Consider the following 27,923-nt stretch of genomic DNA (forward strand, 5'->3'; position numbering starts at 1 on the left):
CACCTGTGATTTACAACCCAGTCCGGCTCTTCCGGCGGGTCACAGCTGAATTAGTGTGCTTTGTTTGGAGCAGGATATCGTTTACTAAAACTGACAGCTCTTCCTCGAATGCTGGCCCTTGTGTCCTTTCATCGTGTGCTTATTGACTACCATATGCTCCTGTGTTCACCAATTTAATATAGTTTTGAAGGCAGGTGTGTGTGTGTGTGTGTGAGTGAGAGAGAGAGAGAGAGAGAGAGAGAGAGAGAGAGAGAGAGAGAGAGAAAGAACCTTACATCAATTCAGAGGCACTGAAAGTGTTTAAAATGACGTTGCAGAGAGATTTTATAGAATCATAACTATATAAACTGCAAAAAAGGCCCCCGTCACACACACTTTCAATGACACTCAGGGCATAAGAGTTATTCAGTCATTAATACTGGTCTGATCCTTTTACAGTGAAACCTGCTAAATATTTGTGTGTGTGTGTGTGTGTGTGTGTGTGTGTGTGTGTGTGTGTGTGTGTGTGTGTGTTTGAATAAAAGACCTAACCTTGTGTGATCCAAATACACAGAGGAGTGTCAAAGCAAATTAGATCAAAGCCTAATGAGAAAAGGGAACCCCCCCCCACACACACACACACACAGGTTTGTTTGTCTGAGCATCTCTTTGTATCTCATTGCATTTAAATTAAGCTAAAATATAATATAAATACCTTAAATATTTTATATCAATTTCCTCTTATTAAATAGCAGTATATATGTAATATTAATATAATATTAATATTATAAAAAAAAATTACAATAAAACCTATATATATATATATATATATATATATATATATATATATATATATATATATATATATATATATATATATATATATACATATTTATATATATATATATATATATATTATTATTATTATTATTTTTTTATTTTTTTTTACAATACCCCCTCATTCTCACTGCTGTAGCAAACAAAACTCAAATTTAACAGATAAGTAAAACATTTTAAAGCATCAATCACTTTATTCCTGTAAAATACATGTAATAAAAATGTAACTACTTTTTAAAATCAATATTTTATTTCTTTGTAATATTACTTTTATGAAAATCAATCCCTCTTCATTCTCATTACTGTGAAGCAAACAAATGATTTTAAGTACGTTTTAAGGCATTAATCACTGTATTTCAGTAATTTAACAGTAATAAACACTGTATTACAGTAATGATAATCTGATGAGAATAACAGAATTAAAAGAACATCTGAATGCTTTAGAAATGTTTATTTTATTTATGCAACATATATTATTTGTTTTCCCATTTTGATGCACAATATGACAATGAGATTCACTCCAAAATAACTTTAATTTCTGAACAACAGATCTATTATGTTATGAAATTTATCCAACATTCAACTGAGAATTTTTTTTGTAATAATCATACGTACAATACCTGTATCTAATGCAATGATATTCAGACATTTTAAGCATTACTTACACCCCCACAAACACAGATGCACAAAACCTCAAAAACAGATATTCCCGCACAACCTCTCTCTCTCTCTCTCTCTCTCTCTCTCTCTCTCTCTCTCTCTCTCTCATTCAGTGGGTCTCTCACTGAGAGCTTTACTTTCCCCTCCCTCCTTTCTCACATTGTAGTCTCTCTCTCTCCTTCTCTCTTCAGTTGGAGCTCCTGGATTCACTGGTGAGGTCTTCAGCTTTGGCTCTTCTGTGATATTTGATAGACATATTCAGGACCTCGGCTGTATCAGGATGAACTCCACATTAACGTGCACCCAGAGCACTGAAAAAGAGTTTGAGGAGCAATACAAGACAAACTGACACAGACACAGAGAGAGAGAAAGAGCGCAGGATAGAAGAGAAGGGATTTCTTTACCGAGAGGGATTCCCCACCCAGGGAAACGGAGGTGAGTGCCAGCTGCTGTTTATGATAAAGAAGGAAAGAAACTAGTATGTCCCTCATGTGGAGGACGAGTGGCTCTGTTCAATGCTGCTGGGAATGACGAGAGACTTTATTTGGGCTTGATGTGAGGCGGATCATTTCCATAAACTTAGAGGAGAGAGGTCATGTGTTCAGTCTCACCTCTCTGTCGATCGCCAGGTGTCTTTCACTTCACTTTTGATTACGACTTTCAGATCTGATGAGAAAACAGAAGCATATAAGTGCGTATATCCAGAAAGAGAGATTCTGGTCAGTGTTTTCCCCTTTACTAAAAAGTATAATGGCATCACCATGGTCCTTTGAACAGTAATATGACCTTTTAGGCATTTTACTATGGTAATAGCATGTTTTTGGATACAATATCATGGAAATGTCCTTCTTAGAAAAAGAATTGTAGCAGTACCACGGTAAAGTAATGGTATTAGATGTTACAGTACTTTATGTACTCCAGTATTATATATATATATATATATGTATTTAATATGACGGCATTACCATGGATGTTTGATGTTAATATGATGGTTTGAAGATTTTACTTTGGTATTACCATGTTTTTGCATATAACAGAGAGGAAATACCTCCTAACAAAGTGCTGGTGTTATGTTGTAGGACTGTATGCACTATTGGATCTACATTGTAATTAATAGTACCATGTACAAATTGTGTTTTCAGTTGTAGTACCATGGTAATACCACGGTTTCCAGGACATGTTTTTGGGATGCAGTACCATTTATAAAAGTAGTATAGTGATACCATGGTACATTAAAGATATCAGATGGTACTTTGACACACCATGGTATTTACATGCTTTTTAAGGTAGCTTCAAGAATATCATGGCAGTACCATAGTAATTTTAGTTGCTTTCTTCTTTATAAAGGTAGTGGTTTTTGGACATGATGTTATGTTTCAACATTACAATGATCTTTAAAAGAATTGTTTATATATATATATATATATCTATCCAAAAACAATGTTTTCTGGACTCTATTCTGCCAGTAAAACCACAGTATTTTTGGTATCTTACAGAACCATACACATAGAAATTGTACAGAACATGATTATGATAATCTTTTTAAAGGTTCTTGGTATTTTCATTAAATGTAGCATTGGTACCACCACAGTTAAGGGCTGTCCTTCTCTCATTTCTCTCACTGAGTTGTTTTGAAGCTTAAAGGGGTTTCAGAAGTGTGCTCAACTGGCAGCAGAGTGAATCTGGTAACTTAGAAACAGGCATGTCTGAGCGCTCACACACACACACACACACACACACACGCACGGAGGATGGGGGCGGTGGGTGTCTTCAATGGAAATAAAAGGAGAATATCTGTGTTCCGCCACGTGGTGTGTGAGAAGCGGTAATGATGGTCTGTTTGCTGAGAAGTGTGTGTGTGTGTGTCTGTGTGTATGTGTGTGTGTTCACTTGCATGTGCAAATGTGCATGAAAAAACAATAGAACACTGTGTATTAACAGAATAAATCGTGTTGCTGAGCGGAACGATGCAGTCAGTCCAGGAGAGCTTGTGTTCATTACTGCTCAAAGCCGGAGGTGTGTGTGTTCCTGAAGAACCTCATTCAGACAGAAACAGTTTGATGAATTATTAATCATATATTAGAGCATTTACATCAATAAAAGATGAAAACAGGCCGAAAACTAACATCATAGTACTCTGATTACAACACCCGCCCAATAAATGATCCAAAAAATGGCCAAAATTGAGTGTGTGGGTGAATGCTAATCTGGAATAGAAGTTTTCATTGACAATTGTTGTGATGCAATTAGTGCTGAAGTTTTCATCAACTTGATTGCTGATTTATTACCTTTTAATTAAGGACAAAACAACACAGTGGGCGTCCTGAAACACACACACAGACATACACAGATCACAGATTCATAGCTTCAGATCACACATACCTCATAAATACACAGGTAACAGGTGTAACGTCATTCCTGCCAGTGTCACAGAGTTCAGATTCTCATCCTGCACAAAATTGTTTAAGCTATTAAGCATAACACAATACAAGAGATAACAATATACTCAAATTTTGCATTCAGAAGAACAATATTCAAATTGAATTAGATTGACATTAAAAAATAAATAAATAAATAAACATCTAAAGGGATATAATTGATAGGCAAACAGGATATATACTTTACATAACGAAAGATTTGAAAAACATTTTGTTGGTGCATTTGTGAAAGGCATACTTCTTCGGCTCAGTTTCTGTCCATTTAGCAGATGATTTTTTCATCTAAAGTGACGCACAGGACACTAAGTGCAGGGACGGTCCCACTGGAGATGACCCGGGGTTAAGAGCTCAGAGAGGAGAGAAACTGTCCATGCCCTCACTGAGGCCAAATACTACTCAAGTTTCTCTAATAGTGCCTTTCAAGCACTTTAATTCCAGCAAATAAAACTCTTCGATAAATGAACAAAGACAGACATATTTAAATAAATTATATATATATATAAAATAAATGATCTAAAAACAATTAATGATTATAAATATGTACTTTTTAACATTAAAATAATAATTTTTTTTATTTATTTATTTCGTATTATTTTAGTTTGTAATACAAAATGTTATAAATTGTTTTAGTAAAAATAGTTTATAACAGAAACATGCTACACACATTTATGTTTTATAACACTAAAGTAAAATAAAAAAATATAAAAATAATTATACCATGCTACAAAAATGTTTGTGTGTATAATTTTTGTATTTTATTTGTAGAATGTTATTTATTTATTTATTTTATTTATAAGTGAAAAAACTACAGAAACATAATGCGGAAACTGTACATACATACATACATACATACATACATGAACAAAAATAAATAAATAATGATGGATGACGGTCAGATAAACTGTAAATGTAATGAACCAAGCTCATAGAATTCATACATCTCTGCCAACCTTAAAAATGCAGAACTGAATCGAAATCAAGGACCAAACAGAATGTTCCGTTCCATTTAGAACCCAAGACTTTGGCTCTAATTAAATAGGCAAAAACAATTTTAAAACACACAAACAGGGAGAGAGAGAGAGTCAGTCTCTCATGCCCATTACCATCTACAGATCAAGTCTGGGGGTGGACACCAGTGAAAGTCTCAGCCAATCAAAACAGTCACACAACAACATCATTCAAAACCATTGAACAATCACATTTCCACAGTCTACACAGACACTCTGGAGTCCAATATTTTTCTCTGAAAAAAAAAAAAACTTTCATGTTGAGATGAGGATTTTAGTTGGAATGTCTTTGGCATTTCAGGATGATCTTCCAGACTGACATTTCTCTTGACCTACAGCGCCAGCACCTATCATTACAGATAATGATGCTCAAAAAGCCCTGAAGTACTTCATATCATCATGATTTCACCTGTCATGTATTTCTTTTCCTCTTAAACTATCAGCATCCATTATATAGAGGTCCACAGCTAATGCGGAGATGGCTTTCAGATCAGATATCCGGGCTCCCACTGTACAGTACGTCACATTATCATGATTACTGGCCACTAGCTGCACAATCCAGCCAGGAAATTGATTTGCATCAACATTTCAGCGCCATCATCTTGCAAAAACGATCTTCTTTAACTTTTCTGAAAACTAGAAGCTTAGTTTTAATGGTTGCTTGTCTCTGATGGTGTTTAAAGGTCCGAATTACATCCCAGAAGCACAAACACTAGACCACTTATCAGTAGGTTTCCTACTAAAAGCATTGATGCATTATGGGAAATGTTTCATTAATAGTCATCCTTCTATTTGCAAGAGCCTTAATTACGGCGTTGCAGTAACTGTTTCCTCTCTGATGGGTGGTGACGGACGACACAAAGACCTCAGAGCGGTTTATCATCAGAAAGACGACCAGAAACATATCATTATCCCTCAGCAGACCTGAGTTCAGCAGGGAGATCACAGATTTAGTGTTTATGTGTCAAGACCCATGTCATTACAGAAATATTCTGGGTCTGGCAAAACAATTAGAGTGCAACTGTAGTCTTGTTGGAATAATTAAAGCCATAAAGGGATGAAACAACAGTTACAGAAATGTCCAAAACATACTGACAAACACACAACATGTGTGGTGCAGTTGTTTAGAATGCCCTAGACTCAATTTGAGATGCACAAATTAAATTTAAGAGTCCCACGCCATCTAATCTGTGTTCATTACACATGCACGCTTAATTATTTGACTCCCACATTCGGTTTCTAACCCCTCCAACACAGAGACCTGTCCTCCAGAGCATCTCTGCTCAGTGATGGGTCTCTGAGTCATTACTGAATTAGAGAGGGGAGAGGAGGGTTATCCACACCATCACAAGCCTTGTTAACACAGGGTGATTAATTGGGTTTTAATGCATAGCCATTAATAGCTGTGAATCGTGTGTACACACATAAACACTGAGGGGGGAATAAACTGAGCAGTGCTACACCATTGTTTGATCACTCTCTGATGAATTACTGCTGCCATGATCACTATAGAAGAAAACATCTCTTTAAAATAAAATTGAGTTTACCTCCTGCTTTCTGTAGGTATTAACATAAACCGTGCAAGGCAAAAGAGTCTATTGAATAAGGGCCATTCTCTAATTAGACAAATTACATAAAAAGGGGTGTGTTTGTTTGAAAAAGAATAACAAATTATATAATTTTACATAAAGTGCAGCAATATTCCAGTGGATTTTGCACCATTTAACTGGACTATGGGAGATTAGTACCTAAAGTAAATAAATGCAAATAAGCAAACAGATAAGCAAAATAAATTAATAAATTGCAAAAACTAAAAGTAAACAAAAAAGTAAATAAATTAAACAAAAACAATGAAACAAGCAAGCAAAACAAGTACTTAGCAATAAGCAAATATCCAAGCAAACAAATGAATAAAAAGCAAATAATCAAATTATTTAGGAAATTAATAAACAGGTAAATAAATAAATATCAAAAAGCAAATTAGCAATTAAGCAAACAAATAAATCAATCAGAAAAATAAATGAATAAATTAAAAAAAATTAATTAGGAAGCAAACAATCAAACAAACTAAAAAAAGGCAAAAAGCAAATTAGAAAGCAAACAAGCAATGACACAAATAAATACAATCAATAAACATATAGCAAAATGCAAACAAATAGGCAAAATAAATAAAGAGCAAAAAGCTAATAAGCAAGCAAGCAAATAAACATGCAAACAAATTAAACATTTATTTATTTATCACTGAATAACCCATAAAAAGTAGTGGATCTGTTCTACTCACTACTACAGACTATGACAAATTGACCCAAAATTATTTTCTAATCATGCATGAAATAATTATTTAATTAAATGCAGATTTTAAAAGATTTCAAAATGTACTTAATGAAACAAAGTAGACATTTGTTTTCTGTTTATTCAAGATAATTCTTTATAAAGTTTTTCCCCCGCTGAAAAAGTTTCTCCGCACACTTCAGTTTTTTTTTTTTATTACATTAAAGTGAAACTGTCCAGTCAAATATCAATCCTGCGGTGCCTGTCCAGCTGTGTGTCACTAGGTCACAGCTATTTCGAGCCGGAGTCAGGAAATGCAGCATCGAAACAAACCTAACAATCAGAAGCGGGGGCAACACTACACACACAGAGTCAAATAAGCAGAGTGAGTCCATCATATTTGTCTCATTCAGTTTGTGTTTGATGACTGTTAGACTCTGAGCTCGTTGAGACCAAAGCAGACGCACTGTCACGGGGCACTGTTAAACATAAACTGCTTTTTTAGTTTTAGAATGAAAACGGATTTATTTTATTTTATCTTTTGACAGAGCATTTTACGAGTTGCAGGAAAGCATCTGTATTTATAGCTCACACATCTCAGAAAATTGTGAGATATAAACTCAGAATTGCAAGAATATATTTTGAATAGTAACATTTCACTATGTTTTTACTGTATTTTGATCAAATAAATTCAGCCTTGATGAGTGTAAGAGACTTCTTTCAAAAACACAAAAAAAAGTCTTATCCACTCCGTCTCGAAGTTTTGAAGGTAGTATAGATCTTCACAACTACACATTCTGTAACTAGTATCATAACTATCTAACTGGAAAGTAAAGTTAGCATCCGCAAAATGAATAACAAACAGATCCTGTCTTGGATCCCCGTCATGTAATAATTTGACTTATTAAACGCAGCTGGCTCTCATTAGAAATCTCCCCACTGTACGACTGCTTCTGTCACCATCACATAATGACGCAGAAGATATTCTGGGTTTAATTCTAGAGCATGGATGAGGGAGGCGTTCGAAATACAGAGAGTGACAAGAAGAACATGAAACATCAGCAAGGTTTTATTAATGTTGGATACCAGACTTCGTGGATGTTATTGGATTAGAAACCTTTCTCTTGCTCACATGGGGAATAAATGTTGCAAACAAGTCGTGCAGCTTTAAATATTAGTATGTTCTGTGGGTGATCCAGATATAAACACAAATATTCTGTATTATAATATATATATATATATATATATATATATATATATATATATATATATATATATATATATATATATATTAGGGGTGTAATGGTTCACAAAATTCACGGTTCGGTTCGATACGATACACTGGTGTCACGGTTCGGTTCGGTATGTTTTAGTTTAAAAAAATTGGCAGAAAAATTTCCTTGATTTTTAAAAAATGTTTTATTTATTAAAACTAACAAAGTATGTTTTTTTTTTTACATTGAACAATGATGGAGCTATTCTAAATTAAAATAAAATAATAAAATAAATTATAGCAAAATAAAAAACAAGCAAAAAGTAAATACGCAAATAAATAATGACAATTAAGCAGAAAAAAACTTTATATTTATATAATATACATGCTGATTTTAACATTTTAAAATTTAAACCAGATATACAACATTTTAAATATAATATTATATAATATATTACATACAATACAATATATACAATAAATATAATATTCTGCCAGTCTAACAAGCCTCCTACAGTCAGATTTCTGGCTATTTACAGAGCCTCGGGCAGTGACAGAGACAGCAGGGACATCTAAGGATGCCTATTTCAGTCATTTTATGAATGTTACTACATTTAAAAAAAAAAAACTTTAAAATATGCCAAGCACCATCTGTGAGTGAAAAATAACTTGTGACAACTTACTGACCAGCTGGCTAATCAAGCAACAGACTTTTGACAAAAGCCAGACTTAAATCTCACCAGAAACAGCCCACGGACAGGAAATCATCACCTGAAATATTATTTCAATTTAAAATAACACAGAATTTTCACAGAAAAAGCAGGATATACAGTTCTGCTCATGAAATGGTCTCAAAACTGTCTTGGAAAGACAAAAGCCCCCTGTGCACCTGTTGAAGATTGCCATCCAGGAATCTGATTGGAGCTTTTCACAAGCACTTTCTAGTTTTCTGTGCAACAGATCAGACGAGACTGTGGGCGGTTTGTGGGCATGAGAGTAACTGGCTGCTAACGTTTTTAGCAATTGCAACATAATACACAGTTCAAATTGCAACAGAAGAACAATAGTCTAAGCCTTGCAGTTTTTCAGTCAAACGGATACACGAGGTCTGCTAAAGCTTAATGTCTGTCAGCTGCGTCTAATGCATCTTTAGGAGCATTTTACCTTTATAGGACAGAATAGTACAGAAAGAACAGGAAAATATATGAAGAAAATAAATAAATAACTGTAACAAATTGATATTTCAGTGAAGCACTGGTTAGTATGTGATGCATTAACCTGCATTATTTGTCAGACGAATGCAGTAAAACAACACACATATAATAAATTAAAGATGTGCACAACAACTGCATATTGTCAGAAGCATCTAGTTATGGAAACCTTGTTCAGTTAGGTAGGTTTTGGGTTCACCCGATCACACAGATTCACACACACACACACACACACACAAAATGCAGTATAATAGTTTCTGGGCCTTCTGGGCCTGCGGGTGAGTAATTAATAACAGAATTTACATTTTTGGGTGAACGATCCCTTTAAAGAAAAGAAAAAAAAATCATATCTCACCCATTCAATTAAAAGGAATGACTGCTCTGAGGTCTGCTCTGATTGACACTCGCACACGACAGGCTGGGATGTGAGAAAGCCAGCAAGTCTAACGAATGTAACCTAATAGAGACACTTTATGATAATTCAGACCCTGGATGCTAATCATGATGCTCCGCGCAGACGTGACATTTGGTCCCACTCACAAATAGAGGGAAAATATTCCAAACAGGACAGTGACACGAATGTCAGCGACTCTGATTAAGTCACACCACATCAGGAAATGTCAGCAGTGCATCGTTCAGGTTTATTTACCGCCAAATTAGAAGAACAAAACATGCTGTCCCTGCAAAAAAGACCAGAACAAAAGAGTACAACAAGAGTAAAACAACAGGTTGGTAGTTCTAACTGGTTTGAATGGATTTCCAGGTGAGTTTGCATGGTATTTTTGCCTGAAAACCCCTGAAAAACACCAAAGAGAAACCAGCTAAGACCAGCTCGGAGATTTCTATTGATCAAAATGTGATGGTTTTAGACTTCCAGCATAAACTAGCTGAATATTCATGCTGGTCTTTCTAACAAGATGCCTGCATGGAGTGGGTGGGTGTTTAACTCACTTCTGCAGGTTTATTTTGGTGTTTCGTTCAGCGTGATGTCGTGTTTAGTCAACAGCTTATGATAGCATGAGCTGAAAATGTGATGAGCATCGTTTGGTCAGTAGCCTAAAGTCAATCAACAGACGCTTTAATGATTAGAAGGTTAAAAAAGCAAACTGTCACAGTGTGGTAATTATTATATATTTAGAAGCCATCCTGAATCACACTAAATTATCTTCAGAGAGCACAAGGAAGCTGTAATACTGGAGGAAGGGGGCGGGACCAACCGGTTAAAGAACCGGAAAACAGGAACAATCGAATTAAATATAAAGGGAATATATATATAATTTTGCATTATGTATGGATAATATGACCTTCTGTGCACAGGATTTTAACTTCAATCTGCTGGACAAAAGAAAAGAAAAATACTGTTTTTTGAGACACAATCACTATTAATCACTTATAATGAATTCTGTAGAAAAGGAGGAATGTCTCATTCTGACACTCAACATCAAATTAAAATGCTAAAAATATTACATGACGTTCTTGTTCTCGCTCGGTTCATAATCTTTCTGCTCAAACGTTTTCATAAAGACGTCGGACACATTCAGAAGCAGTCTAATATTTCAACTCTGCCGCTGAGATAAAGGCTGCTAAATCAAGCATATTATTAGCTGCTGACTTTATTACTTCCTTTATTCATGATTTAAGAGCTGATTAGCATGTTCCTTTTAAACGTTATAATTACTTCTGGGGCACATATCCATTCACTAAAATTAAAAGTGTGAAAGTTTCTCTGGTACAATTCATGACATTTCTTTATAATATCCTTTTCTGACTTGAGGTTAAATAATTTTACTCAAATTTAAATGTTGTGCTTCACAACCTTTATGATGTTATTTTTTTTTTTTTTTAGCAAGCACCACCTTAGAACCAAAAGAAGAAAAAAATAACACTTATTGATTAAATTTAGTTTTTTTTTTTTTTTTTTTTCTTGCTTCCATGCTAATGTCAAAAGTTTTTATTCAGATTAAAGATTAAATTAAATATGTTCTGTTGAATTTGTCTTCCCCGTGCAAATTTCTAAGGTGCGCCCTCTTTCACAGAGCAAATGAGAACAATGAAGAGCATGAATCTGGGAAAGCCAAAACACTGACGGGGAGAACAAATGTGTATAGGATTTGTCTCGAGTTTCCTTCTTGTACAGAGAGGCACAATCAGCCCAAATCACCAGACAGTGGCAAAAAGAAACATTAGATCCTTCACCAGCCTGAAATAAACAATCACAGCATGCAGACTAACAGCAGTTATTCCATCTTAAACGCTTTCAGAATCAGCCACAAAGGAACTGAGAGTAATTTAGCATAAATCCTTCACTAAAGCCTGCCGCATACTGTGCGATTTTCTACAATGAAACTCTTTTCAGACACTGTGATGACGCATTACTGAAGTCATTAGTATGGTTATGTTTGATGTTGTTGTAATTGTTGTTTAAAAAGTGAAATGTGCATTCATAAAACTATATATTAAATGACAGAAAACTGGTGCATGAATGTTCCTGATAAACAGCTGAGGGAGTGACAGCAAATTTGACATCTTTCTCTCTTCTGTTCTGACAAATCTTTCAATCATTTTCAAGATGTTCTCTTTTGGAAAGTCATTTTGTGGATTTCTCTTCTGCGAAGCAGCAAAAGGAAACATACAAATTACATTTGTTGTAGTTTCTGTTCACCGCTATTCAAGTTTACCCAACTATGACAACTTCACTTGTGAGAACCTCAGAAAACTCAAGGACAGTGTGATTACATGACCGTAATGTGAAGTAATTAATAATGAGATGTTGCTAGGATACATATGAAATCATACAGACACACTAATAATCAAGGTTTTTACTGGTTATGACCATTAAAAATGCTTTTTTTGTTGCAGATGATGACTTGTCAGACCTTCTTCAACTGCTATGATTCAATACGATTCCAAATATTTGGCCATTTCTAAACACGTCACACTTAGCGATCAAAAACTGATGATTTTGCCCTAAAACATAAGGAAGACTTGAAATTAACAATCTCTGTCCTGGTGAACCAAACTCTACATGAAACAAACAAAACAAGCCCCACAATTTAATAAAATAACACATACATATATCATACTGAGATTTCACATTTAATGGTATTGGATTTGAGGATTGTGCTTTCAATAAAACAGTTGCAATTGGTTTGAAATAGTGAATTATTTTGCAAAGCAATTGGTTTTGATTTGATTTTGTGATTTTTTTTTGGGGGGGGGGGGGGGGGGTATTTACATATAATTTTTCCTCTTTCTTTATATCTCTCAAGAAAGACAGAAACTTTTGCTAAAAGTAAAATGTAAATGTTATGTAATTCATGCTCTGTGTATTTTATATTTAAATATGTTTCACTGGTGCAAAATAAGTTTTTAATTTTCGGGCAGGCTTCATTGCTGTTTTTAAACATTAATATACAAATTGCATTGAACATTATTCAATTAGGTGGCTTTGATGTGTGTTTATCTTTTAAATACACTGTAAAAAAAACAACAACAATAATAACAAAAAGACTTGTTGAAGTTTGAGTAATTTTCCAAGAAAACACCAATTCAGTTTTGTTAATGTCTAACTTCAACATGTTACTATGTGGTTAACAACAGTTTCTGAGTGAAACCTGTTTCTACGCCAGATTTTTGTGGTATTCTGGTTTTGATTTCTGGCAGATTTTTGGTTTGTCGTAACAAAGCAGGCTGGAATAAACTCTGAACTTCCAAGAGCAGAGTTACGCAATCTTGGACTGAAGAAAGACACGAGCAGTGTCAGATCTTATCGTACAGATGTCTTGGCGTGATCATAACACCTGCGCTCTTCTGTTACAGGTGTGCTGGCAAACTCTCGCAGTCATGAACAGAAGCTGGAGATGAAGATGACATCTGGAAGCAGCTGAAGCTGTCAGGCTTCATGTCTCCATCCTCCCCTGAGGGAGGACAAGAAGATGAGTGTCACCAATCATCACTGCTTCAACATCCTGACCATCATCTTCCTCGTTCTGACTACTACAGGTACTACAGGACGTGGGCAGATGGCTTGGTTGGATGTATATCTGCAACAGCAGTTCATTTTGTACCTGCTGTCTGAATGCAGGCTGACAGAAGCTATCAGAGGCATCACAAACCCTGAGAAATATCTAAAACTGACACAATATTCAAAAGTACTTGGATGTTTCTTCAACTATAGGTACTTTTGGGCCTGTGAAGAATTAGAAAGTACACAATATTATTGATCATACTGTAAATATGCACAACTGCTGTATAATATTTCCACACATTTGATTTATTTTAAATCATTTGATAATATATTTATTCAGTTAATTTAATTAAAATGATTAAAATATATTTACTATAAGATTATCTTTATCAGGCGCATATTATAATTTGTGCAATAATGTATTTAATTTGTTTTATTTAATTACATTTCCATTTATGTTATTTTTTTATTCTTTGTATAGCTTTAAAAAAATGTAGCAATTAAAATGTTTATAGGAATACTTTTTTTGATAATATTTTAATTTATTAAATTGAAAATCATTTAACTTTGTTAGGTGCAAACTGATAGATTTTTTTTTTTTTTTTGCAAAAATTGATTTAACTATTTTATATTTGATTTAAATATTTTATAAAAAAAAATGTGAATTACATTTTTAAAAACTATTAATAAGAATTAACATATAATTTATAATGATTACAATTATATATATATATATATATATATATATATATATATATATATATATATATATAATTCTTATTATAGTTTTAAAAATGTAATTCTTATTTTTTTGTGACCACAACAGAGTTGAAACCCATTTGTTTCAATAAAAATCAACCCGTGGGACATAAAAGTGCCTGTAGATGAAGAAACATCCTCTTATCAGATTTACTGCTCTCTTGTGGGCTTTCTTTTCCCAGAATCTCTGAGCTGTCCCATTTGTTTCCTCCATTGTCCATCTGTGTCTCACTGAGCTTTAGATGATGTCTCACTGTGAGTTCTGCTTCCTCCGGGAGACTGAAGCTTCTCTAACATTGATCGGGTGTGAGATTGTGTGAGATTACAGGTCATAAAGCTGGATCAAATCGAAAAACCTCTTTAATTATTAAAGACAGGTGTGAGTCATTCTCTCTGCAGCGGAGTTTAAAGCCTTGAACAGCAAGGAGAAAATCATCCGGAAACAAACAACGATGGTGTCACGACACTTTAGATATGCGGCATGGTTAATACAAAAAAATAAAAATCATATATTATATATTTCATTATATTTTAAAGCCGCACACACACACACACACACATGCATATATATGGTTCTAAGGCGAGTAACTCTGTGATTCTTAAACTTTTAATGTCAACTAATGATTCTGGTTCTGAATGTGCCTGATTTGTAGTTTGCATATTTATAATTTTTTGCTATATGAACTATTGTTAGACCGAATGACATCTTTTCTGTAAATCATATTAAAAATGCATGATAGTCAATATTTTTTGCTCAGATTTTTTTTTATTAATATTATTAAATACATTGAAATTAAAGAAAATGAAAAATCTAAATCTAAAGAAATGTTAAGCTGCATTAAACTTTAGATGCTTTAAAATCCCTTTTTGTCTTTGATTTGATATATCAAAGCTAAATTCACTAGACATTTAATACTTTCACTAGAAGTGTTAACTTACTTAAAGAACTTAAAAACACACACACACACATTTTATGACATATAATATGAAGTGAAGAACTGAAAAATAATGCCAGCAGTAATGTTTTGTAGATAATGTATGGTTATAAGGCATATTGTTTCTATGGTTACCTCCTCAGGCAAGCATGACTTCTGTTTGTGAGCAATGAGTTCTTACTAACATGCATTAAACTTTGATTACTAAAACATTGTTTGGAAATGTTCATTATGTTATACATAGGAACTGTTTAGTACTTGTTCCTCTTAAAGCTGCAGTAGGTAACTTTTGTAAAAATATATTTTTAACATATTTGTTAAAGCTGCAGTAGGGAACTTTTGACGCTCTAGCGGTTAATAAACAGAACTGCTTGCGTCTTGCGGAAGAACATTGTAGCCGGAACTACTTCTCTCTGTTTATGTCTATGAAGAATCACAAAGGTACTGGGTTACTCCGCCGCGGTATCCCCGAAGCAATCTAAAATAGTCCGAATATAAACACTTATTATAGGTGCACCCTAGTGATTCAGTACAAGCTAAAAACACGGTTTGGAAAATGGATTCATGGTGTACTCGCTTATTATATAAATTTTTCTACATTTTGAACACAAACAAAGTTACGGACCGCAGCTCTGATTGGTTGTTTTTTACCGGGAGCGATTGAGTTTCTGCAAATGGCAATAGGACACTGGGAGGAGCCAGAGGAGCTTGATTTATTTCACAGATTATCTGTCTCATATTCTACTGTCAGGACATAATGACAGGTTGAATGAATCCATTTTCCAAACCATGTTTTTAGCTTGTCCTGAATCACTAGGGTGCACCTATAATAAGTGTTTATATTCGGACTATTTTAGATTGCTTCGGGGGTACCGCGGCGGAGTAACCCAGTACCTTTGTGATTCTTCATAGACATAAACAGAGAGAAGTAGTTCCGGCTACGATGTTCTTCCGCAAGACGCAAGCAGTTCTGTTTATTAACCGCTAGAGCGTCAAAAGTTACCTACTGCAGCTTTAAGATTCCCAACCCTTTGTGTTGACTTTCTTTAGGAGGGCTTCATGACTTAATTAATCTACCTCAAAACCCTCATGATTTACACCCGTCTAAATGAGTTTTGATGCTCTAGCCCTCATCACTTTTCTTGTCATATTTGTCTAATTAAACCAGTCGGGTTCAGCCTGTTTTCACGAAGAAGTGCAGAATTATCATAAAGACCTGTATGTCTGCATCACCTAAAAACATATCCGAGCTATTTAGGCTGAAACTCTTAGTGGCTGAGATTGACAACAAGTGCAACAAGTGCGAGGAGAGAAGTAGGCTTTCCTATGTGTCGTCTGGGAGCTGGTATGTCTGCTGTTTCTGTTCGAGTTGTTTAGGGTTATTCGTGTCAACATGGATTAGTCGTTCAGACCTCGCTGTCACTCTCGGTTTGGAATTCAGAGACGAATAATGAAGCAGAACTATGACTGTCATATCATAAAAACAAGCCTTGTAGCATGGCTTTTGTGCATGTGCTTGAATCAGTGAGAAAATTATTTCAAGCACATTTTTAATGCTTTAAAAATTCCATCCAGTTTCCAAGAGATCCACTAAATGAGGTGAGCGTCATTAAATCAGGGTGAATTAGAAATGAAACAGCAAAATGCATCTTTTATTAATTTAAAGACTTGGCCGAAGATCAGCTGTTTGAAATTGAACTGCTAGCTGAACTGCATGCAACAAAACATGTCGAGATGCAGTCCTCATGCAAGCAATGAATGTTTGAGTCCAGCCTGCAACATCCCCATGCCATTCATTTTTACTATTGTATCGAAGCGAAAAAGCCCAAAAATAACAAAGTAACCATGAATCTGACATTTGGAATTCATTGTATTGTTTTGTATTGTATTGTATTGTATTGTATTGTATCGTATCGTATTGTATTGTATTGTATCGTATTTTATTGCATTGTATTGTATCGTATCGTATCGTATCGTATCGGGCCGTTTACAATCTCACATCACACGCTCACTGTCCTGTCTATCATTGTCTTTCCGCACAGCTCTCTCTGCTCATTTTCGGGTGTGTGAGTCTTACACCGACCACAAAGGGCGCTACCACTTTGGATTCCACTGTCCTCGACTCTCGGACAACAAGACGTACATGTTCTGCTGCCACCATAACAACACGGCCTTCAAGTACTGCTGCAACGATACTGAGTTTCAAACAGTCATGCAGGTCAACCTGACCACGTCTCCAGACGGCTACGCTCACAAGTGAGTCTCCTGCCTTCAACTACAGACACAGTGTTGACTTGAGATTATCATACCAGGGAGTTTATATTAACAGCAGCCTGGTGCAACAGCACACATACAATATGATTTTTTGTTTGTTTGCTTTGTGTCTCTCTCTCTCTCTCTCTCTCCTTCTCTCTCTCTCTCTCTCTCTCTCTCTTTCTTTCTAGAGAGAGTTTTGCATCATATACTGTATGAGAAAAGCCAGACATTGTGACCCACTTTGTTTTTTGTTCCTCATAAATTTGTTTTGGCAGTTGTATGTTAATGGTTTAAAAATTGTATTAATATTTTTATTATTGTTGATATTATTAATAATAAGCATAATCATAATTCAATAAATATTTAAATTTTAAATAATTATATTTATTATTTATATACTATTACCTTTTTCCTGTGTTTTTACACAAAAGACAAAAGACAAATTATAATTCACAAAATATAATTCTTAACATTAAATGCACAATCTATACCTTTCATTGATTGACTGATTTATGGATTATTTGTGGTATATAATGCAGTTAATTTATAAAAATTTTGTGGCTCCAAAGCGCCAGATATTTCAGAAATACTGCATAAATTAATAAATGGACAATAAATATAATTTGTTTCAATTATGAAGTGATACAGAAGAGATTGAAAATAGAGCCACTGTGTAGAAAACCATTGCATGGACATCATTATACATAAATTGATATCATGCTAATGACCAAACAGAATTAAGTATTTCAGAGCTCTGCAATATTTTTGGTTAATTGGTTACCAGCAGAAGAATTGTTTGACAGGTGAAAGATTTTGTGAAAAACAAATTAGTTTTTTTTTCCCAAAGGCACACCTGTTCTGTTTACTTTTTGACGCTATGAAATGCTTCCCTTCATCAAATATTAACTGAAAATACGAACTGTTCTCAGATCAGTTCCCCAGTGGGAAGTCATTTCATTCTCATCTGTGGTCAGCAGGATGTAGGCAGTGATATTTACTGATGGCCTGAGGTTAAACCACCTCCAGAAGCAGCTCTTTTTGGACGCTTCCCCATATAAAGGCACATCTGGTGCAGATTTGAGTTATTGTGCATCAGGCTATTGTGAGTCTAGGTTAGAAGGATACCTCATCGACATCAACAACACATGATAAGTGTCTGTGATTATGGCCCAGAATCACAGAATTCGTTAATAATGTTATGGTCTCGAGATTTTAGAATGTTATATCTAACAAGAGATTTTAGAATGTTATATCTAACAAGAGATTTTAGAATGTTATATCTAACGAGAGATTTTAGAATGTTATATTTAACGAGAGATTTTAGAATGTTATATTTAAGAAACATAAATATATGCGAGCGCTCCTGTTGGACTCTGGGTAGCAGTATCAGAGAGATCTGATATCACACACCTGGCATCTGTTCCCCTTTGCTCTTGGCTCTAATAACACGATACATTATTGAGACCTCAATATCGTCCCTGTCAGTTGTGGCCTTGTCTGACAGCATAAGGCCTGTGCTTCATCAAAAAGGGAAAGTTTTGCTTTTACTGCAGTTTTCTGTCAGTCAGTGGATACTCAGAAGAAACTGTTAAAAGGTTTATTAACACTAAATGCCTCGTATAACACTAATGAACTTTGAATTTATTGAAGTACTTCGCTTTTATAAGACCACTAGCTCCGCTAAAGAGTTTCCATCAACTTTGCAATGCTTTTTGACACGGTGTATCAAAAACCGTTTGTTTATGGCCACATTAAATGTTAAGTGCATCTAATTCTTCCACATTTTCTCTGTCGCAGCAATTACTCTGCATTAATCGGGGTGTGGATCTACGGATTCTTCGTCATGGTGCTGCTAGCACTTGATTTTCTGTATTACTCGGCCATGAACTATGAGGTGTGCCGAGTTTATCTGGAGAAGTGCGGGTTGGGCGGCCGCTGGCTGAAACAGGCCCGAGGTCAGTGGCACGGAGAGGGACAGGAGGAAAGGGACGGACGGCCCGCTCAACCCACAGCTCCGTCACAACCTCAAGAGCAGCATCATGAACACAGCTGCGGTCAGATCAGACACAGCCTGACGAGCCCAGGACAGACCGCACACAATACCACAACAGACTGGTGAGTGAAGCATACTGTACACAACACACTGAGTGCATCTGAACAGAATATTTCAGCGGTTAGTACAAGTTAAGCTTACTTTAGAAGCACTTGTGCCTGATTACAAAGAAAATAATTTCAACAGGCAAAAATCTGGTCTACAGTGAGACTTTCAACAGAAGTGAATGGGGCCATTATGTAAATGTTAAAATGCTTGTTTCAACAGTAAAACAATAAGCATGAATTTAATGTGAAAATTAATTGTTTACCAACCAAAACTTCAGCACAATACCATAAAAAGCCTAACAATCTACAATGACTGTAAAAAAATATGGTTTAAATATCTTACAGTATACAGGAGTTGACATAATAGAAAAACAATAGAAAATGATAAATAATAGAGAATATATATGCTTTTAAAAATATAAAGATTCATGTTTCTGCTTTTAAGGCACCATCGGTCGATCAGTAAATCACAGATATCACCTTCACTTTCACAGTTGATTAATAACTGTAAATGAAGATGTTTTTCGTTTGTTTTGAAATATTATGTTTAACTATGCAGATGAGGTATTATCTAATTAAATATGCACTAATTTGCATAAACTTGTTTCAATTTGTAAAACATATCAGTTTTTATAGAGGGGATTTTGATTATCTCTTTTATAAGTCCATAAAATGGAAAATGCTGTCAACAGCCTTGATATGAAATGTTGTAGGAATATAATATATGAATAAACCCCTTTGTAAAAACCTTCATAATACATAATTTTATTAAAAAATATGAATTGTAATTGAAATCTACAAACTCAAATAGAGATAAAGTTAAATAAAAAAATTATATATATATATATGTGTGTGTGGATATTTTCTTTCCACTAGTATGAAAGAATATAAGTTATGAAAGCAAGATAACCAAATGTCTCAACATTGACTAGTGCGTGAAAAACAGTGGACCTACATTTTCTGGGTAATTTAAGGCAAGACATTATAGGGAAAACTATTCACCTCAACATAACCTCCAATTTTGCTTTTCTTTACAGAAAAGGAGGGGAAAGTCCCAAATATTACAGTGGATTTTGATTAAATTGTTCTGAACCTCTAAAATATTTTAAGAACATTCTATTTTATAATCCTTAAAAACTTCACAATCCATATAAACTAAACTCCATGTCTTTAACACACACACTAGAGGAGTTTACTCAAACTGACAGGTGTGTATCCTCTCAGGAGAGGAAGAACAGTTACACATACCTGGCCATGAACCAGATGCATCATCATCATCATCCTGAGCTGCAGAGCCAACACTTTAAAAATACCTTTTTCTACACAAACACCAGATCCCTTTGCTAGCAGAACTAGGTTACAGTCAAGAATTGTTTTTCTGTCCTTGATTCTGACATATACAGGTCAAAATCGTTAAGAAGTAAACAAAACCTCACTACAATATACAGAGCTTCTTTATTTAAGGGAACTTAAAGTCACAAGGTTTTGTCCAGATCCTATGAGTGTGATTTTTACACAGTTGTTTTTTTTAATTCACTGTAAATGAAATAAATATGCGTCATATTTGCATATTTATCATCTTTTACTGCAACACTTCAATAATAACATTTGCTGTTCATCATTAAAGAGATAGTTCAACCGATATTTACATCCATTATTATTATGGATGCACTTTATTGGACTTCTTTTGGACTGTTGAACAGAAACACAAACCCACTGCCATTATAAAGCATGGAAGAACTAGGACAATTGTAAATATAACGTTTTTCATTTTTGAGTGAACTGTCTCTTTAACAGTTTACCTCACATGCAGGAAAATAAAGAGTGAGTCAAAGTTTCATGAATAGATCAACCAGCATTCTACTGTTGTCTATCATTTTAAAATGACAGTAACATGATATTCAGGTTAAAGCTTTCAGTTTAAATTATGGTTGAAAAAAAAACATTTTACACTGGATTTTGGTTGTTTGGTTTCTATTTATGTGGTTGTGCCGGGTGGTCAAAGTGGTCACTCAGTCCATATAGCCGTGTTGTCATCAGATATGTTCTGATTGGCCGAGATTCGGTCTGTTTGTGCAGCATTCTTGCTTTCAGTGGGAACTTTTTTTTTTTTTTACTTGCATTTTTGTCGTTTCCCAGTTCATATCTCAAAACGTTTTTAAATCAATATGACCTGCATAAGTAAAATTCCTAAATCAAATGTTATTTTCCGGGAAAATAATAAATCTGTTATTGTATTTATACTTAAAACTAGAGGGGGGGAAATGCCAATAGGGTCAATTCAAGGAATTCAATTCAATGACATTTTTTAACCTCATTGGTGGATTATTTTTCTTGTTTAAGGCATAAATAAATCACTTCATTTAAAAAATTTTTTAGAAAACAAGACTTAATATCTCAAGTAATTTTGCTTGATTTAATAATGTTTAGATATTTGTTCTGTAAAATCTGGAAAGATAAAAATACTGAGGAGGAACATCCTTTCTTGCAGTGTAGGGATGCAGTGTAATGAGGGGTCCATTGACTTTAAAAATACAGACAAAATTAGTTCAAACATTGCTCAGAATACCATCTTTTCTGCTCCACATAAAGCCACACAGGTCTAGAATGAGTAAATGATGGCAGAATTTTCATTTTGGGTGAGGTGTCACTCTTAACATAGTTTGACAGGCCTTTTAGTGTGTCAAACACAACTCTTGAACATCTTTCAAGTATCTGTGCTGTCTGAGGAGGAACACGTACAGACACACACTGATCTCTTACAGTGAGCAACGCTGCAGTCGTGTTAGTCTGACTGAATACCCATCTAATTAAGCCTGTCGTTTGTGCTGAACCCACTCATTAACAATCACAGGAGTCTCGGAAAGCTTCAGCCTCTGATCACAGACTTTGAAGATCTGCTGCGAGACAAAAACAAGATGAGTATGACACAGCGATTTCATGTGTGAGCTTTAAAACAGGCACGACTCCAAAAAGCTTCAAGCGATAAATCTCGGTTTTATGTAAATAAGTTTAAAAAGTTGAACTTTTAGAATAAACATAATACTTTTTACTACATATTGTTTATATATATATATATATATATATATATATATATATAAGAACCATATTATATATTATTATTATACATTATTATTATTATTACTACTAAATCACATATAATAATAAATTGTGTGAATAAAAATGTTTCATATCTGTCAATAGAGTTACTATTTTTGTGTGAATATATATTTTATTATTATGCGTGTGTATATATTCAGAAACATATGTATGAATAATAATAACATCTATAAAGTTTTATTATTATCATTAATATTTTGTGTGTATATATAAACATATGTATAAATAATAATATCAACAATAATAATAAATAGCCAGCTAGAGTTTGTTTTCTCTGCAGTCTATACTAAATGAGGTTTTTAGTGTATAGTGGCAGTGAAAAAGCACAGCATGTTATTGTACTCGCTGGAGACTTGAAAAGCCTTTAAGAGGGCTCAGAGTCGGATGGTCGAGATCTTTAAAGCCCCTTCCCCAAGAGCATTGTGGGAATTTATTGAATTGAGTCCAGCTCAGAGGGGAACATCTGTTAGAGAGAAAAAAAGAAAGAAAGAAAAAGACGACCACAAATGGAGGTCCCTGACCAAAACAGAGCTAAGTTCAATTACTGCTTACAGTCTATTCATAAAGCCGTTTATATGGGTCAGGTCACTGCTGGCCTGAGAAAACACTGCCAGGGGCTTTAAATGGCATCTCGTGTGTTCACTTTGCAACATCTGGCTTGACGGACGTGTCATGCATGGGAATCAGCTTTAAAAGCCTATAAACAGGACACATTTTATTAAGAGCCATATTTCAGTGCCCCCTTAAGACACATTGAGCCTCTCTGATGGTTTATGCAATTAGATTCCGGCTGCTCAGCATGTCAGATTGATGGTTTTTGGACATTGTCAAACACAAGAGAAAACGTTTATTGCTAGATTGTTCGTTATTGCTTTTACGACTCTCTACATGGCACACGTGGGATTACAAGGGTCTTTTGTCTTTATATCTCAGATGTGGTTTAAATGGATCACTGTCAATGAGAAACAGATGTAATAGCTAATTTTTTTTAAAAAATTACATAACCAATTTCCATGCCGTTTGTTTCTATTAACATTCTCAAACATGCATTCTTAAAATACTGTGAATGTGTTCTTTGCATTATTCATTATTGTGAGCGCTAAACATACAGAGTGATCAGTCAAGTCCAATTTCAGAGTTAATGATTATTGAGTCGGTTCATTTTAGCGAATCACAAACATGCAGCATGATTCATACGAGCTGGTTCTTTTCAGCGAGTCACAAACATACATCACAACTAGTGAAGATATGCATTATATCAGTAGTAATGTTCAATGAATGCACTATCAATTGTTAAGTAACTTTTACAATTCCCAAACCCATTTTGAAGAGACACTGGTGTGTCTGGCTCTATGTAGATTGTTCTTCTGGGTTAATGTTGTGCTAATGTTAGCACTGGAATCTCCTGCTGCTCTGGGAATGATCTCCCAGCATGCACTCTGCCCCGGTCTGTTCAGGGGTGGACATGTCTGCTTCACACCAGAGACATGGCCTGGATTCAGAGAAAGATCTCGGAGGCAGCACATGGTGTATTATTAGAGAAGGTCTCTCCCTCTCTTGTACTGTGGGCAGATTCCTGTAAGAGCACACAGTGAAACCTGCACTTGTCATGTCCACTCTTGAGTGCATGTGCTCCAAGAGCCGAACCACACACAGGCCACAGAGTGTGACATTTCTGCTGTTCACCTCTTCTTCAGATACACACACACACAGTTTCCAGTTACATAAACAGACAACACTTCTGTGCATTTTACACTTGAACTATCTAATGCATACTGCACTCAAAAATGCATTTGTAAATTGCATTCACTTTTTTCTTTCTCTCTAAGTAGACAGTTCTTGGTCTGTTCAAGGCATGTGCATTTTTGTTTTTGCAATAAGAGGTTATATAGAATACAGTAATGAAATCAAGTCAGCCTCCAGTTAGGTGTGTTTTCTTGGTCTTGCCCAATTCATTCAGCAACAGAGTCCATATAGTCTGCTAATTATCTGTCAGATTGGTGATCCAGTGTTAGTGAAGAGGCACATCATTATTATCAGTCACAGATTAATTCTATAACAAAAACTTAGAAGTTTCAAAAAATATTTATACGGTAAAAGTTTGGAATGACTAGGTTTTTTTTTTTTTTTTTTAATTAGTCTCTTACACGTTTTTTTATTTATTTATTTATTTATTTATTCAGAAACACTTCACCAAGGATGCATTAAATAGATTTTTAAAAGCAAAGGCTTTCATAATCTTACAAATGATTTGTTTCAAATAAATCCTGTTAGTTTCAAATTTATATTTAAAAAAATCCTAAAAAAAATCACACAAAAAAAAAAAAACGTAAAAAAAACTTTCTAGCTTTGCATCACAAATTACATTTGAAAACATATTCAAATATATATATATTTTTAATACTTAACCATTGTTTTTGTTCCAATAATCAATTCTTCATGCTCTTTTTTTGCTCTTTTTCAGAGATTGACCAAATGTAAGGACCAACTGTTGGAGTCCCCGGGTGAGGGAGTGCATTATGGGAAACAAACTGTAATACATGCCCCTGCCACATGGACCTACATCACAGAGCCTGTTTGCCCCTGGCCTCTCGATGTGGTCCAAATCTCACAGGGTACGTCCCTCAACCCCTCGACAAACCCAGAAACTCAACTCCAGAACCAGAGATTCTGAAGAGCGGCTGCACCGAGCCCTGTGGCACTCCGGAAGCACATTTCGGACCGAAATGGACTTTGATGGACACAGAACTCACCCTGGACATCTTTGGACGACCTATGTAGCCGTTTCTGCACCATTTTGCAAGCTCCTCTAGATTAAACTCTCTGTAACTGTGCAGCGTCGGTTTATTTATTTGTAGTCAGGGAAAACGCTGAGTGATGAATTGAAGATGTCAAAAATCATTTAAAACATCTTTTAAATCACTCTCATGACTCAATACTAGAAGTAAATGACCTTTTTTGCAGCAAATGTCAACTCACATGTCACGGCTGGTTTTGCGGTGAAGACCGTTTGTGAAAAATTTTTTTTTGACTACTGCTGTGATTTGACATTTTCTCATCTGTAAGAATCAGCGAGGTACTGTAGCAAACTGTTGAATTCATTTTGTTTAATATACTGAAGAGCTCATGGTGTATGTTTGTCACGTTGTTTTGTTCAGCAGTGTAGCGATTATTTATAGCGATCAGTTGAGTTCATATAGACTTTAGTTTAGGAGTGAAAGGCCAAAATAAACATGATTCCACACTTCTTTGCACATGACAAAGAAGACACTTACAGAAAGGAAAGGTTTTGTTCTTTGTTTACCTTGGTATTGCAATGAAAATGTTATTTCTGCATGATCTCTGAACACACATGGTTTTGTCATGTTCAGATTAAGGGGCTGATGATCACTCAGAACTAAAAACACAGGACATACAGCTCAGGAATGTTGTTTTGTTAAAGCACAGAGGAATGCCTCCTCCACCATGTTTCCATTAAATTTATATTACGCAAAAAAACATGAGAGAGTTGCCATTCCAACTTGCTATGGTAAACAAACGCTTGCCCTGGGGTCTTCTGATAATTCTGTTTCTGAACTGACATCGATGTGTGGCACTGTGTGAAAAAAAAAGATGTATTATTTTAGTGTTATTTTAAAGTGACACGTCATCTTAAAAACATGCCACTCAAGTGTGAGACGCTGCGAAAGACGTCTAACAGGTTTACCTAGAAAAACAATGGAAAATGTCATATTGGACTGGAAAAACACGTTCTGTGTTCCATTTGATAATTTTCCAGACATTATGGAAATGTTACTTTTGAATGTTCTCTGAATGTTCTAAAACATTAAATAACATAAGAAAACAACAACAAATGAACATCCAACTCAAACATTTATGAAATGAAACATTCTATAAACAATTTATAAATAATGATTTTGTGCCAGCGTTGAGAACATTATTAAAGACCAGATAACTCTTAACAAATGTCCTGTTAGTGTTACTGGATACATTTATTCATAACTTTAAGAGAACCTTGCCAGAACATTAGCCAAAGTTCTGAAAACATTCATTGTTAGCTGGGTATCAGCTTCTCATGTTGAAATGTAGCTAAACTCAGTTTAGCCAAATAGAACACGTTCCTTCATCAACATCCTTGCTTGTGATGGAAGAATATTACAGTCAGATTTCATATTCTAGGTTTAGGGCATTTTTTTAATCACTCAGTCATATCCCTAGGATTTGGTCATTTAACGTTCAATAGAAATTATTATATAAGAGCAACAAAAGACCAAGAGACATCTACTTGGCTAATTTCTAGATGTCATCCAAAACAAACAAAATATCAGACGTCAAAGTGTTCAAGGCAACATAAATTTTCTTCATGTGCACTGATCAGCAAGTATTTAAAACAAGCGCTTCAGTCTTGGATGCTGCACCAAACTGAATACAGCATGTTTTCAGCAATACGTTTAGAATATGTCTGTTGGTAGGAATCCACAGTGCAGTTTTTGGCAGACAGCAGCCCAATTACGCTCATAAAGCAGAACAGAGCTACTCTGGCTCCATCACCTTTGACTGAAGTAATTGGTGGTTCAGAAACGAGCTCAAGGTGGAGGGGATCAGATCTCTGGTTTGAGCAGGTGCGAGTTTAATTATGGTGTCAGCTGGCAGGAGGATGACTGTGATTCATCATCTGTTCTAGAGAATATGGAAACTCTGCTGAAGGTGTTTGGCCATCACTGCCCACAGATTTCAGCAAAATTCACTCATTATTTACAAAGCTTGCACCCTGGTGTGCTTGTTTACTAAATATGTTTGTTAATTCAAAAAGGCTTTCAGATCAGACATATTTTCCTAAATTAATACCATTCCATATATATATATATATATATATATATATATATATATATATATAGGTCATATTTCACCAATAATAAAAAAGGGAATAAATAAGACACCATATTTAACGTGAAAAAAAAATTAAGCATTTTGCTAAGACATACGTTTTGCATTGCTTCTGCATGTCATTATCATGACATTTTAAACACATTTTCAAATTACTGAAATTAATTCATACATTTTGCTTTGAGTTTGTCATTATAAGTATAATATATGATTATATCAAATGATTCTAATTACAACACTGTATTTTTACTTTATTGCAGTATAAATACTGATTCAAATTTAA

The 27,923-nt window shown here is 34.7% G+C and overlaps 1 protein-coding gene across 1 annotated transcript; it reads left to right on the top strand.

The window, feature by feature from the left end:
* Positions 1–1,692: 1,692 nt before the first annotated feature.
* On the top strand, positions 1,693–25,404 carry LOC113066636 (protein shisa-like-1a). Its single transcript, XM_026238574.1, has 5 exons — positions 1,693–1,911; positions 13,436–13,618; positions 17,320–17,533; positions 19,331–19,648; positions 25,218–25,404. Coding segments are annotated over exons 2-5 (600 nt in total). The 5' UTR covers positions 1,693–1,911; positions 13,436–13,551; the 3' UTR covers positions 25,219–25,404.
* The last annotated feature ends 2,519 nt before the right edge of the window (positions 25,405–27,923 follow it).

This window comes from Carassius auratus, chromosome 50, assembly GCF_003368295.1.
Source record: "Carassius auratus strain Wakin chromosome 50, ASM336829v1, whole genome shotgun sequence".
Taxonomy (NCBI): Eukaryota; Metazoa; Chordata; class Actinopteri; order Cypriniformes; family Cyprinidae; genus Carassius; species Carassius auratus.